At 45.1% G+C, this 14,347-nt stretch overlaps 1 protein-coding gene across 1 annotated transcript in view; it reads left to right on the top strand.

Moving 5' to 3' along the window:
• LOC126252505 (uncharacterized) overlaps nucleotides 1-14,347 on the top strand; it is a 131,046-nt gene that overhangs the window by 91,898 nt on the left and 24,801 nt on the right. The window contains exons 4-5 of the mRNA XM_049953401.1: nucleotides 5,432-5,570; nucleotides 7,561-7,681. Coding sequence (XP_049809358.1) covers nucleotides 5,432-5,570; nucleotides 7,561-7,681 — 260 coding nt within the window. The remainder of the gene's footprint in view (nucleotides 1-5,431; nucleotides 5,571-7,560; nucleotides 7,682-14,347) is intronic.

The following is a 14,347-nucleotide window of genomic DNA, read 5'->3' as shown; positions in this document are numbered from 1 at the left end:
CGATGCTAATTAATTCTTAAACACCGCGACGTATCGAATTTTTTTCTTAACAATTATTTCTCAGCATAACATATCCTGCAACACTCTTATAAGCTTTTCAGACAATTTCTAACCGCACTGTATACGTAAATATCTATAAATGAACGTGAGAATTGCAAGGATTTTGTACTCAGCTGGTTTCTTGGCACCATTTAGACAAGCTTGTCAAAGATGAATGCTGAAGCGATTAGGGATGCTAACATTGCTTGTGAAGAAGATCGAAACTAGTCATCGTAAAAATGAATGTGTAACTCAGAGCTCGACATAAAAGATAAATTAAAATTTCAACGCAGTTAGAGAACCTGTTGTTAGCAATATGTCGGCAACAGTAAAATTACAGATTCGAGCTCATACGGAGTTTTAACCAACAGTCATTCTTTCCATGCATAATTCAGAATAGGAACAGGAAAAGGGAGAAGTGACAGTAAAACACAAAATACCCTCCACCACACATCATAAGATGTCTCGTGCGATGTGGTTGGAGCTGTAGAACTCACCATTCATAGTGTTGTCACGCCATGCTCAATCTCTCCTGTTCTCTTCCGTTCCCTCCAGTTTATTTGTTTGGTTATTTTATTTGTAAGTTGTGTGTGTTGTGAAAACTAAACTAGTCCAATGAGCAATGAAAAAAATCCTGAACTCAAGCTACCCATTAGGTATGAACCTTCTAGCCCCAGAATGGAATCGGAAATGCATTCTGACCCGTAATGTTGACCTTTTGCACAGCTTAAATACTGACTCAGCAAGAAACTGACCAAGAATTGAATAAGCGTTTGCTTGCAGCTTATAGCGTCCGGGAGTGGACGTGAGGATGTTCGCTCAAGCATGTAGTCATTGATTCCAAGCATTAAAGAAGAACTGAAGCATGAAAATGAATACAGTTTCGTTCAAATATCTCAGCAAGACGCTATATCATTCCGCAGCACATTCAGCAAGCACCGACCGCTGTAACAGTAGTTGTTGACTTCCCTTTCTAAGTTTCATACGTAGTACCATGCAAAGAAAATCTACTTATTGCTAATAATTTGGAATTTCAGACTTGATTCAGTAAATGGCCTTTGATTCAAAAGATTTTTAACGGCTGTGATTAGATGGTTCAAATGGCTCTAAGCACTATGGGACTTAACATCTGAGGTCATCAGTCCCCTAGAACTTAGAACTACTTAAACCTAACTAACCTACGGACATCACACACATCCATGCCCGGGGCAGGATTCGAACCTGGACCGTAGCGGTCGCGTGGTTCCGGACTGAAGCGCCTAGAACCGCTCGGCCACAACGGCCGGCACTGTGATTAGAGTCAACAAGTTGAAGCAATATGGCGGTGTAGCGACATGGCACTGTATCACATAGGAGTAACAAAGAAATGACTTGGCTTACAGGAAAATATTTCAGAAAGGAAGTTCACTTATACAGAGTGAATCACCTAAAACTTGCACCACAAATATTGCGGAATTGGAAAGTGATACTGATGTGCGGTTTTCGCAGAATGGATTGGTAGTCAAGAGCTCATATTTTTAGCCATAAACAGATTGTAATAATACTCAGAAAATATATTTTTTGTGTAAACATGCACTTTTTAAATACAAAGATTGCTATTGACATTAAAAAACTACAAGTAAGGTAAATTAGAATGTCTGTGGCGTTTGTTGCAGGTTTCTATTGCGAGTCGTTTTTTGAAAAATTTCCACACCGACAGTTATATGGGCGTATCTGCGTAGTTGCTCGGTGCGACATTGTGATGTCTGCTTACAGCGTGCTTGCGTGTTCCTTCAGTACACTGTGACTTGATAGTCAGCGTGTGACAGTCCAGGTAGTAGGTCGTGAGTGGACGTGAGCCGAAAAAGCCGACATGCTCATGATGTATGTAGAGTGTAGGAATGACTTTTGTGGAGACTAGAAATCTACTCTGTAGGAATCAGCATGGGTTTCGAAAAAGACGGTCGTGTGAAACCCAGCTCGCGCTATTCGTCCACGAGACTCAGAGGGCCATAGACACGGGTACATGACGTGTTTCGTGACTACCGCAAAGGTTCGATACAGTTTCCCACAGTCGTTTAATGAACAAAGTAAGAGCCTATGGTCTATCACACCAATTGTGTGATTGGATTGAAGAGTTCCTAGATAACATAACGCAGCATGTCATTCTCAATGGAGAGAAGTCTTCCGAAGTAAGAGTGATTTCAGGTGTGCCGCAGGGGAGTGTCGTAGGACCGTTGTTATTCACGATATATATAAAAATGACCTAGTGGATAAAATCGGAAGTTCACTGAGGCTTTTTACGGATGATGCTGTAGTATATCGAGAGGTTGTAACAATGGAAAATTGTACTGAAATGCAGGAGGATATGCAACGAATTGACGCATGGTGCGGGGAATGGCAATTGAATCTCAATGTAGACAAATGTAAAGTGCTGCGAATACATAGAAAGAAAGATCCCTTATCATTTAGCTAAAATATAGCAAGTAAGCAACCGGAAGCAGTTAATTCCATAAATTATCTGGGAGTAGGCATTAGGAGTGATTTAAAATGGAATGATCATATAAAGTTGATCGTCGGTAAAGCAGATGCTAGACTGAGATTTGTTGGAAGAATCCTAAGGAAATGCAATCCGAAAACAAAGGAAGTAGGTTACAGTACACTTGTTCGCCCACTGCTTGAATATTGCTCACCAGTATGGGATCCGTACCAGATAGGGTTAATAGAAGAGGTAGAGCAGATCCAACGAAGAGACCATGAGGATAAAATCAGAGAGATTAGAGCCCACACAGAGGCACACCGACAATCTTTCTTTCCACGAACAATACGAGACTGGAATAGAAGGGAGAACCGATAGAGGTACTCAAAGTACCCTCCACCACACACCGTCAGGTGGCTTGCGGAGTATGGATGTACATGTAGATGTAGAATGCAGTTCGTTGCTGTATGGTGAAAATGGCAAAACATCCTTATAAACGTCAACCATGTCGGCAATTATTTATCAAGCTTTTCAACCAGTTACGTGAAAATGGTAGTGTAACACCCAGACAACGTAAAAAAAGGAAACAAGTGACGACAGAAGAGGGAGAAATTAATGTTATTGCAGCTGTTGAGGTTGTACCATACGTTAGCCCCCGAACAGCCGCACGAGAAAGTGACGTGACTCAGATAAGTGTTCTGTGCATTCTCCATGGGCATAGGTTCCATGCCTATCACATCTATCCCTATCACGAGCTGCATGGAAGCGATTATGAAAATCGTGTCACCCTCAGTACATGGCCATTAATCCAGGATACTCCAAAAGTATTATGTCTTCTTGTTTAGTGACGAAGCCACATTTACCATACGTGGCCAGGTAAACCTCCGAAACATGCAGTACTGGTCTGTTGATAATCCCCGTTGGCTTCGTCAGGGGCAACGTGAGCGTCTACCGAGCGTAAACGAATGAACCATCAGTTCATAAACTTTTTTTTTCAAAGACGGAACACTAAACGGGCACAAACATCTCACCCTTCAAAACAGGCTATATTCCACGGGTGCTAGATGACGTTCCTTTGCAGATAGGAGGAACCTATAGTTCCAACACGATGGCTGTCCAGCCCATAGTGCACGAATTACTGCAGCATGTCTTCATGAATTGATGTAAATCGTTGTATTGGAGACAGGGGTCCTGTATCTCGGCCCGCCCGTTTCCCGATTTGACGCCTGTAGACTTTTTTCTGTGGGGGAAGCTGAAAGACGCTGTCTGCAAGGACTACCAGATGCAACCGATGATATGCAACGACGTACACCACTGGTCACTGAAATTGCTACACCACGAAGATGGCGTGCTACAGACGCGAAATTTAAGCGACAGGAAGAAGATGCTGTGATGTGCAAATGATTAGCTTTTCAGAGCATTCACACAAGGTTGGCGCCGCTGGCGACACCTACAACGTGCTGACATTAGCAACGTTTCCAACCGATTTCTCATAAACAAACAGCAGTTGACCGGCATTGCCTGGTGAGACGTTGTTGTGATGCCTGGTTTAAGGAGGAAAAATGCGTACCATCACGTTTCCGACTTTGATAAAGGTCGAATTGTAGCCTATCGCGATTGCGGTTTATCGTATCGCGACATTGCTGCTCGCGTTGGTCGAGATCCAATGACTGTTAACACAATATGGAATCGGTGGGTTCAGGAAGGTAATACGGAACGCCGTGCTGGATCCCAACGGCCTCGTATCACTAGCACTCGAGATGACAGGCATCTTATCCGCATGGCTGTAAAGGATCGTGCAGCCACGTCTCGATCCCTGAGTCAACAGATGGAGACGTTTGCAAGACAACAACCATCTGCACGAACACTTCGACGACGTTTGCAGCAGCATGGACTATTAGCTCGGAGACCGTGGCTGCGGTTACCCTTGACGCTGCATCACAGACAGGAGCGCTCGCGATGGTGTACTCAACGACGAACCTGGGTGCACGAATGACAAAACGTCATTTTTTCAGATGAATCCAGGATCTGTTTACAGCATCATGATGGTCGCATCCGTGTTTGGCGACATCGCGGTGAACGCACATTTGAAGCGTGTATTCGTCATCGCCATATTGGCGTATCACCCTGCGTGATGGTATGGGGTGCCATTGGTTACACGTCTCGGTCACCTCTTGTTCGCATTGACGGCACGTTGAACAGTGGACGTTACATTTCAGATGTGTTACGACCCGTGGCTCTACCCTTCATTCGATCCCCGCGAATCCCTACATTTCAGCAGGATGATGCACGACCGCGTGTTGCAGGTCCTGTACTGCCCTTTCTGGATACAGAAAATTATTCAACTGCTGCCCTGGCCAGCACATTCCCCAGATCTCTCACCAATTGAAAATGTCTGGTCAATGGCGGCCGAGCAACTGGCTCGTCACAATACGCCAATCACTACTCTTGATGAACTGTGGTATCGAGTTGAAGCTGCCTGGGCAGCTGTACCTGTAAACGCCATCCAAGCTCTGTTTCACTCAATGCCCAGGCGTATCAAGGCCGTTATTACGGCCAGAGGTAGTTGTTCTGGGTACTGATTTCTCAGGATCTATGCACCCAAATTGCGTGAAAATGTAATCACATGTCAGTTCTAGTGTAATATATTTGTGCAATGAATACCCGTTTATCATGTGCACTTCTTCTTGGTGTAGCAATTTTAATGGCCAGTAGTGTAGGAGACACCAGCACAACAGCCTACACAAAGACCGAAAACTAACATAGGAGGTCAGTGTGACCACCTTTACCTGATTTAACAGTAAAAGCTTGTTCACAGGTACAATAGAGTCGTAGCGAACGTTGGCGAACTGCCTGCGAATGGCCGTTTGGTCGTCTTCGCCTCCGTTCGCTGCAGTGTGTACAGGGGATTTTAAGTCTGTGGTTTGTCTGCAGGCCTGCGGCCGGCGACGCCGCCGGAGGAGCGCGACAAGCGGCGCGTGGTGAGCGTCGCCAACACGGAGCTGCTGTTCAGCCTGTTCCGCAGCGTCGAGCAGCTGGACCAGCCCGCCGCCAGGGTCGCGCGCAGGGGCAGGTGCGTTGCACGCAGCACACGACGTGCACTCTACACCTGACGAGCAGCACTTCTCTGTTGTTTGGAACACTGTGTTGGCGCCCCTCCTGAGAAACTGAAGACTGCCAGAAGGCCTAGCTCTAGGCGGTATGTTAGCTGCTGCCCATCTTTCACTAACTCCCTGGCAGGAAGAGAGCGGGATAATGCTAATCCTCTCATGTACGTAATTCTGTTATCTCTCCATTCATTTGAGAAATTTGAGTTGCGACCTACATTTCTTATCTTCTCTGTTCTATTAATAACTTTTCCTTATTCTCACTGGGATGGTGTGATGTCAAATCTGGCATTTACCCCACGTACTGAGGGAAAATCAGAAAAACCTCAGTCAGGTTCGTGTCTTATAATAAATTTCTTCTTTTACCTATACAAATTCTGATTGTATCCTCCTCATCACATTTACCATCTACCGATATGTACTTATACAGATGGTGGTGGTATTGAGCACATGTGGTACAAAAGGGCATTCCATTGGTGGAGCTGTTGTCTGTAGTCAGGTAACTTACCTAAAAAGGTTTCCGACGTTATTATGTCCACACGGTGGGAATTAACAAACTATGAACGTGAAATGGTAGTTGGAGGCAGATGCGTAGGACATTCCATTTCGGAAGTCATTAGGGAATTCAATATTCCGAGATTCACAGTGTCAAGAGTGTCCTAGAATACCAAATTTCAGGCATTACCTCTCAACAGACACACCGCAGTGTCTAACACACAATCAGTGCGCACTTTATAATCGCTAAAATCAGTGTGGAAAGTACGGCGCACGTATCCGTTACGACGGTGCTGCGACATTCGTCTTTAACAGGATATAACAGCAAATGGCCGACGCTGGTGCCTTTGCTAACAGCGCGACATCACTGCAGGGCCTCTCCTGGGCTCGTGACCGTATCAGTTGGACCCTAGACGACTGAAAAAGCGTAGCCAGGTCAGATGAGCCCCGATTTCTGTAGATAAGGGCTGATGGTAGAGTGTGAGTGTGGCGCAGACCCCACGAAGCCACGGACCCGAGTTATCAACAAGGCACTGTGCAAACTGGTGTGGACTGTTTTTACATGAAATGGGCGGGTCCTCTGGTTCTGCTGAATCAACTAAGAATATTTGCAGCCATTCATGAACGACATGTTCCCAAACAATGATGGAATTTCTATGGATGGCAGTGGGCCACTTCATCAAGGCACAATTGTTCACGATTGGTTTCAAGAACATTCTGGACTGTTCGAGCGAATGATTTGGGAACCAGGATCGCCCAACATAAATCCCGTCGAACATTTATGGGACATAATCGAGAGGTCAGTTCGTGCACAAAATCCTCCACACTTTCCCAATTATGGACGGCTGAAGGGCAACATGGCTCAGTATTTCTGCAGGGGCCGGCCGTTGTGGCCGAGCGGTTCTAAGAGCTTCAGTCCGGAACCGCGCTGCTGCTACGGTTGCAGGTTCGAATCCTGCCTCGGGCATGGATGTGTGTGATATCCTTAGGTTAGTTAGGTTTAAGTAGTTCTGAGTCTAGGGGACTGATGACCTCAGATGTTAAGTCCCATAGTGCTCAGAGCCATTTGAACCATTTCTGCAGGGGACTCCCAACGGCTTGTTCAGTCAATGCCACCGAGCAAAGGGATGTCCGTCAACATGATATTAGTAGGTACCCATGACTTTCGTCACCTCGGTGTAGACCAGCTCATACAAAAAAGTCGGTGTAGCAATGCCTGGGATATGAATTGCAATGGTCAATTTTGAAAGAATATACTGATGGCTCCTGTTGCTCACTAACAGTCTGTAGGCGGTTTTCGAATATGTGCAAGTCCCAAGTCCAGCGAATAACTGCTTGCTTCTTTGCCCCCTCGCTACAACTGCTCAAAGTGCACGTTATGACTTTGACGTGACTGCTTCTGACACTCAATATTTCTGAATGGTCATTGCAGTGGGTGATGTTGGCGTGTGTGTGTGGCAGGCCGAAGAAGGTGGCGGCGACGTCGTGGCGGCTGCCGCGCGAGGAGGACCCGTGCCTGGTGAGCGCCGTCGCGGACCCCATCCTGCCGCTGATCCGCGGCCACGCCGGCGGACAGCACCAGGTACTCGCACTCAGCGCTTCCTCACTGCTGCTCCACTACCTAACTCACGTCTGTGTATGTGTAGCGATAGCTACATGACAAAACTCTTCCATCTTGTGTGCAAGATGTATGAGACAGGCGAAATACCCTCAGGCATCGAGAAGTATCTAGCACTTCCAATTCCAAAGAAAACGAGTGCTGAGAGCTGTGAATATTACCGAACTATCAGTTAAGTCGTGGCTGCAAAATACTAACACGAATTGTTTACAGAAGAATAGGAAAACTGGTAGAAGCCAATCTCAGGGAAGATCAGTTTGGCTTCCGGAGAAATGTAGGAGCACGCGAGGCAATACTGACCCTACGACTTATCTTAAAAGATAGGGTAAGGAAAGCCAAACCTACGTTCGTAGCAGTTGCAGACCTGCACAAATTTCTTGACAATGCTGACTGGAATACACTCTTTGAAATTCTGAAGATATCAGGGGTAAAATACCGGGTGATCAAAAAGTCAGTATAAATTTGAAAACTGAATAAATCACGGAATAATGTAGATAGAGAGGTACAAATTGACACACATGCTTGGAATGACACGGGGTTTTATTAGAACCAGAAAAATACAAAAGTTCAAAAAATGTCCGACGGATGGTGCTTCATCTGATCAGAATAGCAATAATTGGCATAACAAAGTAAGAGAAAGCAAAGATGATGTTCTTTACCGGAAATGCTGAATATGTCCACCATCATTCCTCAACAATACCTGTAGTCGAGGAATAATGTTGTGAACAGCACTATAAAGCATGTCCAGAGTGATGGTGAAGCATAGGCGTCGGATGTTGTCTTTCAGCATCCCTAGCGATGTTGGTCGATCACGATACACTTGCGACTTCAGGTAATCCCAAAGCCAATAATCGCACGGACTGAGTTCTGGGGACCTGGGAGGCCAAGCATGACGAAAGTGGCGGCTGAGCACACGATCATCACCAAACGACGCGCGCAAGAGATCTTTCACGCGTCTAGCAATATCGGGTGGAGCGCCATCCTGCACAAACATCGTACGTCCCAGCAGGTGTTTATCAGCCAGGCTGGGGATGATGCGATTCTGTAACATATCGGCGTACTTCTCACCCATCACGGTAGCAGTCACTGACGTTTTGCTGTCCAGCGCCATTTGTCGGACATTTTATGAAATTTTTTTTTTTTTTTGCTCTAATAAAACCCCATGTCATTCCAAGCATGTGAGTCAATTTTTACCTCTCTATCTGCATTATTCCGTGGTTTATTAAGTTTTCAAATTTATACTTTTTGATCACCCGGTACAAGGAGCGAAAGACTATTTATACCTTTACAGAAACCAGACGGCAGTTTGTAGTTAAAAGAGTCGAAGGGCATGAAAAGGAAGCAATGATTGAGAAGGCACTGAGACAGAGCTGTAGCTTGCGCCTGATCTTATTCAATCTGTACGCTGGGCAGGCAGTAAACGAAACCAATGCAAAAATTGGAGAAGGAATTAAAGTTCAGGGAGAAGAAATAAGACTGAGGTTTTTCCGATTACATTGTAATTCTACCAGAGACAGCAAAGGACTTGGAAGAGCAGGTGAACGGAATGGATAGTGTCTTGAAATGGGGATATAAGATGAGTGTCAACAAAAGAAAAAAAGATAATGGATCGCAGTTGAATTAAATCAGGTGAAGTGGAGGGAATTAGGCTAGGAAACAAGGCGCTTAAAGTAGTACATGGCTTTTGCTACTTGGGTAGTAAAATGGTTCAAATGGCTCTGAGCACTATGGGACTCAACATCTGTGGTCGTAAGTCCCCTAGAACTTAGAACTACTTAAACCTAACTAACGTAAGGACATCACACACATCCATGACCGAGGCAGGATTCGAACCTGCGACCGTAGCAGTCGCGCGGTTCCTGACTGAGCGCCTAGAACCGCTAGACCACCGCGGCCGGCACTTGGGTAGTAAAATAACGGATGATGGCCGAAGTACGGAAGATACAAAAAGTAGACTGGCAATGTCAAAAAAAGTGTTTCTGAAGAAGAGAAATTTGTTAACATCGAATATAGATTTCATTGTCAGAAAGTGTTTTCTCACAGCATTTGTATGCAATATAGCCATGTATGGAAGTGAAACATGGTCAATAAACAGTTTAAACAAGAAGAGAATATAAGCTTTCGAAATGTGATGCTACAGAAGGATGCTGAAGATTAGATGGGTGGACCACGAAGCTAATGAGGAGGTACTGAATAGAATTGCTGAGAAGAGAAATTTGTGGCACAACCTGACTAGAAGAACGGATCGGTTGATAAGACTCATTCTGAGACATCAAGGTTCAAATGGTTCAAATGGCTCTGAGCACTATGGGACTTAACGTCTAAGGTCATCAGTCCCCTAGAACTTAGAACTACTTAAACCTAACTAACCTAAGGACATCACACACATCCATGCCAGAGGCAGGATTCGAACCTGCCACCGTAGAGGTCGCGCTGTTCCAGACTGTAGCGCCTAGAACCGCTCGGCCACCCCGGCCGGCAGACATCAAGGAATCACCAACTTAGTATTGGAGGGAAGCGTTGGGGGTAAAAATCGTAGAGGGAGTCCAAGAGATGAATACACTAAACAGATTGCTGGCCAGTGTGGCCGAACGGTTCTAGGCGCTTCAGTCCGGAACCGCGTGACCGCTACGGTCGCAGGTTCGAATCCTGCCTCGGGCATGGATGTGTGTGATGTCCTTACGTTAGTTATGTTTAAGTAGTTCTAAGTTCTAGGGGACTGATGACCTCAGATGTTAAGTCCCATAGTGCTCAGAGCCATTTGAACCACTAAACAGATTCAGAAGGATGTAGGTTGCAGTAGTTTTCCGGCCATAAAGAGGCTTGCATCAAACCAGCATAGAGCGCTGCATCAAATCAACCTTGCCGGCCGCGGTGGTCTCGCGGTTCTAGGCGCGCAGTCCGGAACCGTGGGACTGCTACGGTCGCAGGTTCGAATCCTGCCTCGGGCATGGATGTGTGTGATGTCCTTAGGTTAGTTAGGTTTAAGTAGTTCTAAGTTCTAGGGGACTGATAACCACAGCAGTTGAGTCCCATAGTGCTCAGAGCCATTTGAACCATTTGAACCAAATCAACCTTCGGACTGAGGTCCACAACAACAACGACTGCATTCAACTCGCCATCGCAGCAGTAAAAGTAACTGTGTGAATACATGGTCTCGAGGAGAAGTGTTCATCAGACACAGTGTTATCGTCAGGAGTGCACTAGGAACGCATTATAGGACAGTTCTTGTTCACTATGTGCATAAATGATCTAACGAGCTGTGTGAGCAGCAATTTGCGGCTGTTACATGGTGATACTGCAGTGTCATGGGAAGTGTCGTCGTTGAGTGACTGTAGAGTATGCAAGATGGCTTAGAGAGAATTTCTATTTGTTGTGATGAATGGCAGCTTGCTGTAAATATAGAAAACAACAGTAAGTTAATGCACGTGAGTGGGAAAATCAGTCCTCTAAGATTCCAGTACAGAATTAGTGCTGTGCTGCCTGGCACATTCAGTTCGATAAAATATCTGGGCGTAACGTTGCAAACCGATGTGAAATGGAGCGAGCATCTAAGGTCGTTCTAAGGGAAGGAGAAATGTAGACTTCAGTTTATCGGGAGAATTCTAAGAAAGTGAAGCTCACCTGTAAGCGAGACCGCTTACACAACACTTATGCGGCCCGTTTTTGAGTACTCTTCGAAGATTTGGGTTCCCCACCGTGTCGGTTTGAAGAAAACATTGAAGCAATTCATTGGCGTGTTGCTAGATTTGTTACCGATAGGTTCGGTCAACACGCGAGTATTACGGAAATGTTGCGTGAACTCAAATGGGAATGCCTGGAGGGAAGACGACGTTCCTTTCGCGAAACCCTACTGAGAAAATTTAGAGAACCGACATTTGTGGCTGACAGCAGAACTATTCTGCTGCCGCCAATGTATATTTCGCTTAAGGACCGCGAATACAAGATAAGAGAAATTACGGCACGGACGGAGTCAAATAGACAGTCGTTTCTTCCTCCACCATCTGCGACTGGAATGAGAAGGGAAATGACTATTATTGGAACAAGATATCCCCAACCGTGCACCTGACGGTGTCTTGCGGAGTGCTTATGTAGATGTAGAAGAAACTCTTCAACAACTGCAGCCGCATCGAGTGGTCATTTGAACAGGCTGCTCCAAAAATCTTATTACACTACCTCTACGCTGTTTACATCCGTGCTAAATGTTCTTTCAACAGAACGGATCTGATAATAGGAGGGTGTACCATTAGATTACCACCGTTTACTGCAGGTGATCTGTATGCAATCCGTAATTTTCATGGTACGTTTGGGAATTGGGTTGAACACCTCCAGTAACCGAGATCAAGTGTCACGTCAATTTTCCAAGTCTTGATCTCTCAGTTCATTCTCAAACGAGGACCTGAATGGTTTTAGGTTTAACTCTGTTCGCATATGTCGCCGTAAAGACTTTAATGGGATTTTCATTTCCAGTAATCGCTTGCGTAGCAACTTTTTCGGCAAACGTTCCACTGATGCTGCAACTTCCGCATATGTGTTTGCTTTTATTCTCGCTCTGAACCAGTTTCAAGCATTTTCTTCTCCCAACGTAATGTTGTTGGCTTCGACGGCGCCATCATATTAAATCTAGTGGTGAAATCATTTCGAATCTCTCTGTGTTTTCCCAGAGTGAGGTCGTTCATAAACCCAAGTACTCATGACGACTCGTTGTCCCAAGGTGTAATTGCATTCATCAGCCAATCTTCCCACAAATCAACATCACCTGTAACAAGAAAAATCGATTAGTACACAGTTAGATGGGGAGGGGTTATGGGACCCTTGGTACAGCCTGTATTTCTATCGGCCGACTGTCGTCAGCCATTGTCAATGAAAACTGACTGGCGTCGACCTCGTGTAGCTGTTGTTCTGGATGTGACGTCACTGGTGCTCAGTCCATCACCGCACAAGGCATTTTTTCGCTAAAAGGCTAAAGCTGCGTGCAGGTGCACACCGTTACAACCTGTACTTATTTTTACGGACAAGGGCTGCCATAGCTGGGACACAAGTCCACTGGTCATACGGGGCAAGTGGTTGGTGTATACACATAAACAAATAGAAGCACGCATAGACTAGACTTTCATATTTTTGTCTGGACATTGTTGTCCCAGAATCAGAATTAAAAACTATTCCCTTCCCCGTTGCTAACCAAGGTCTTAAGGAGGTTTGATTTTCTTGTACGGCAGATTCCAGTACTGGAAATTCCCTCCCATTTATTCCCAACTGCGACTCCCTGTGCCCTAATAAAACCTCGTTTGGTATTTGGTTCAAAAGACGGCGGGTCAGAATTGAACCAACGCGTTCTACGTTTAGCACTAGAGAATGAAATGCATTAAAAACACATACATGTGGCTGTTGGCAATCACTTTACAATAACTAAGCGTCTCTCGACCGAAAGCACATGGACCTGTAACCATCTTCACGCGTCTGAAGCCTGAGAAGATTCTACACAATCAGAGTTACGCTTAACTTACTACATCAACAATTCGGCAACAGTCGTAAAAAATTACATCACGAATTGGTCTTAAATCCTGATGAAAATGTACATACTCTGCAACGCAGCCACATTATTGTCTGACTTGATGTCTATTGAATAGCATGTGTGTTTTTCCGCGTCACAATGTAACATACGTTCTTTTTATATTCGCAAGACGCAACTTAGTTTCAATCAACGTCACATGCTGATGCAAGAATTCGCTAATGTTTGCCACCAAGAACACCTATGTAGGAATACAACTTTGCTTGTATCAGCAACGTGCAGGTATGCACTTAAATACGCTGTCTGATGAAGGAAGTGAAACAGCCAGAACACATGGTCAGATGTCAGTGTAACTTCGTACACGCACACTGCCAATGGTAGACATGTAATTTATTAGAGTTGCAACTCTCTGTGTCTGGTAGAAAGACGAACAGCGTGCGTTAGTGTTGTTCGTGTTTAGTGTCGTTATCAGGCCTGACAGAATTAACTGGGTGCTCCACAATTCACCTTACACACTTGTAGAGGTTGTAGACGACACTTAGTAGATCAAGTTTTGCAATGGAACCGACGTCCGGAAACGTCATCCAACAACGCTACAGAACGCCAGAGCCATAGGAACCGGTGCCTTTAACTTTTGTATATACAGGGTGATTCCGCGAAGTTGTTACAAAATTTCAAGGATGGTGGAAGCAGATAAATGTATCAGTTTGAGGTAAGGGTACCCGGTTCGGAAACGAACGAGTCGAAAGTTACATGCGAAATCATTCTGATATCTCTATAGTGGAACAAATGTACAGGTACTGTTTTTGCTAAGAATGTACTGCATGCAGCTTCCAGAAGGGAAGTATTGACCGAGATAAGAAGAAAAGGTCTAGTAAACAGGGGCTCTAAAATGCGTACGTGAAGAGCTGTGAGCACTTGTTTATCTTCGCTAGTGTGAAACTCATCTCTTCTATTGAACGAGTGTAAGAGCTGTTGAAGTATGCATTTTAGAGCCCCTAGACTTTTTTTTGTCCTGGTCCATACGACCCCCTCTGAAAGTTGCCTACCCTACAGTCTTAGCGACAACACTACCGCTACATGTGTTCCACTGTCAGAGATATGAGAATGATTTTCAC

This window comes from Schistocerca nitens, chromosome 4 (assembly GCF_023898315.1).
Source record: "Schistocerca nitens isolate TAMUIC-IGC-003100 chromosome 4, iqSchNite1.1, whole genome shotgun sequence".
In the NCBI taxonomy this organism is placed as follows: domain Eukaryota; kingdom Metazoa; phylum Arthropoda; class Insecta; order Orthoptera; family Acrididae; genus Schistocerca; species Schistocerca nitens.
This window is presented reverse-complemented; position numbering and strand designations above follow the sequence as displayed.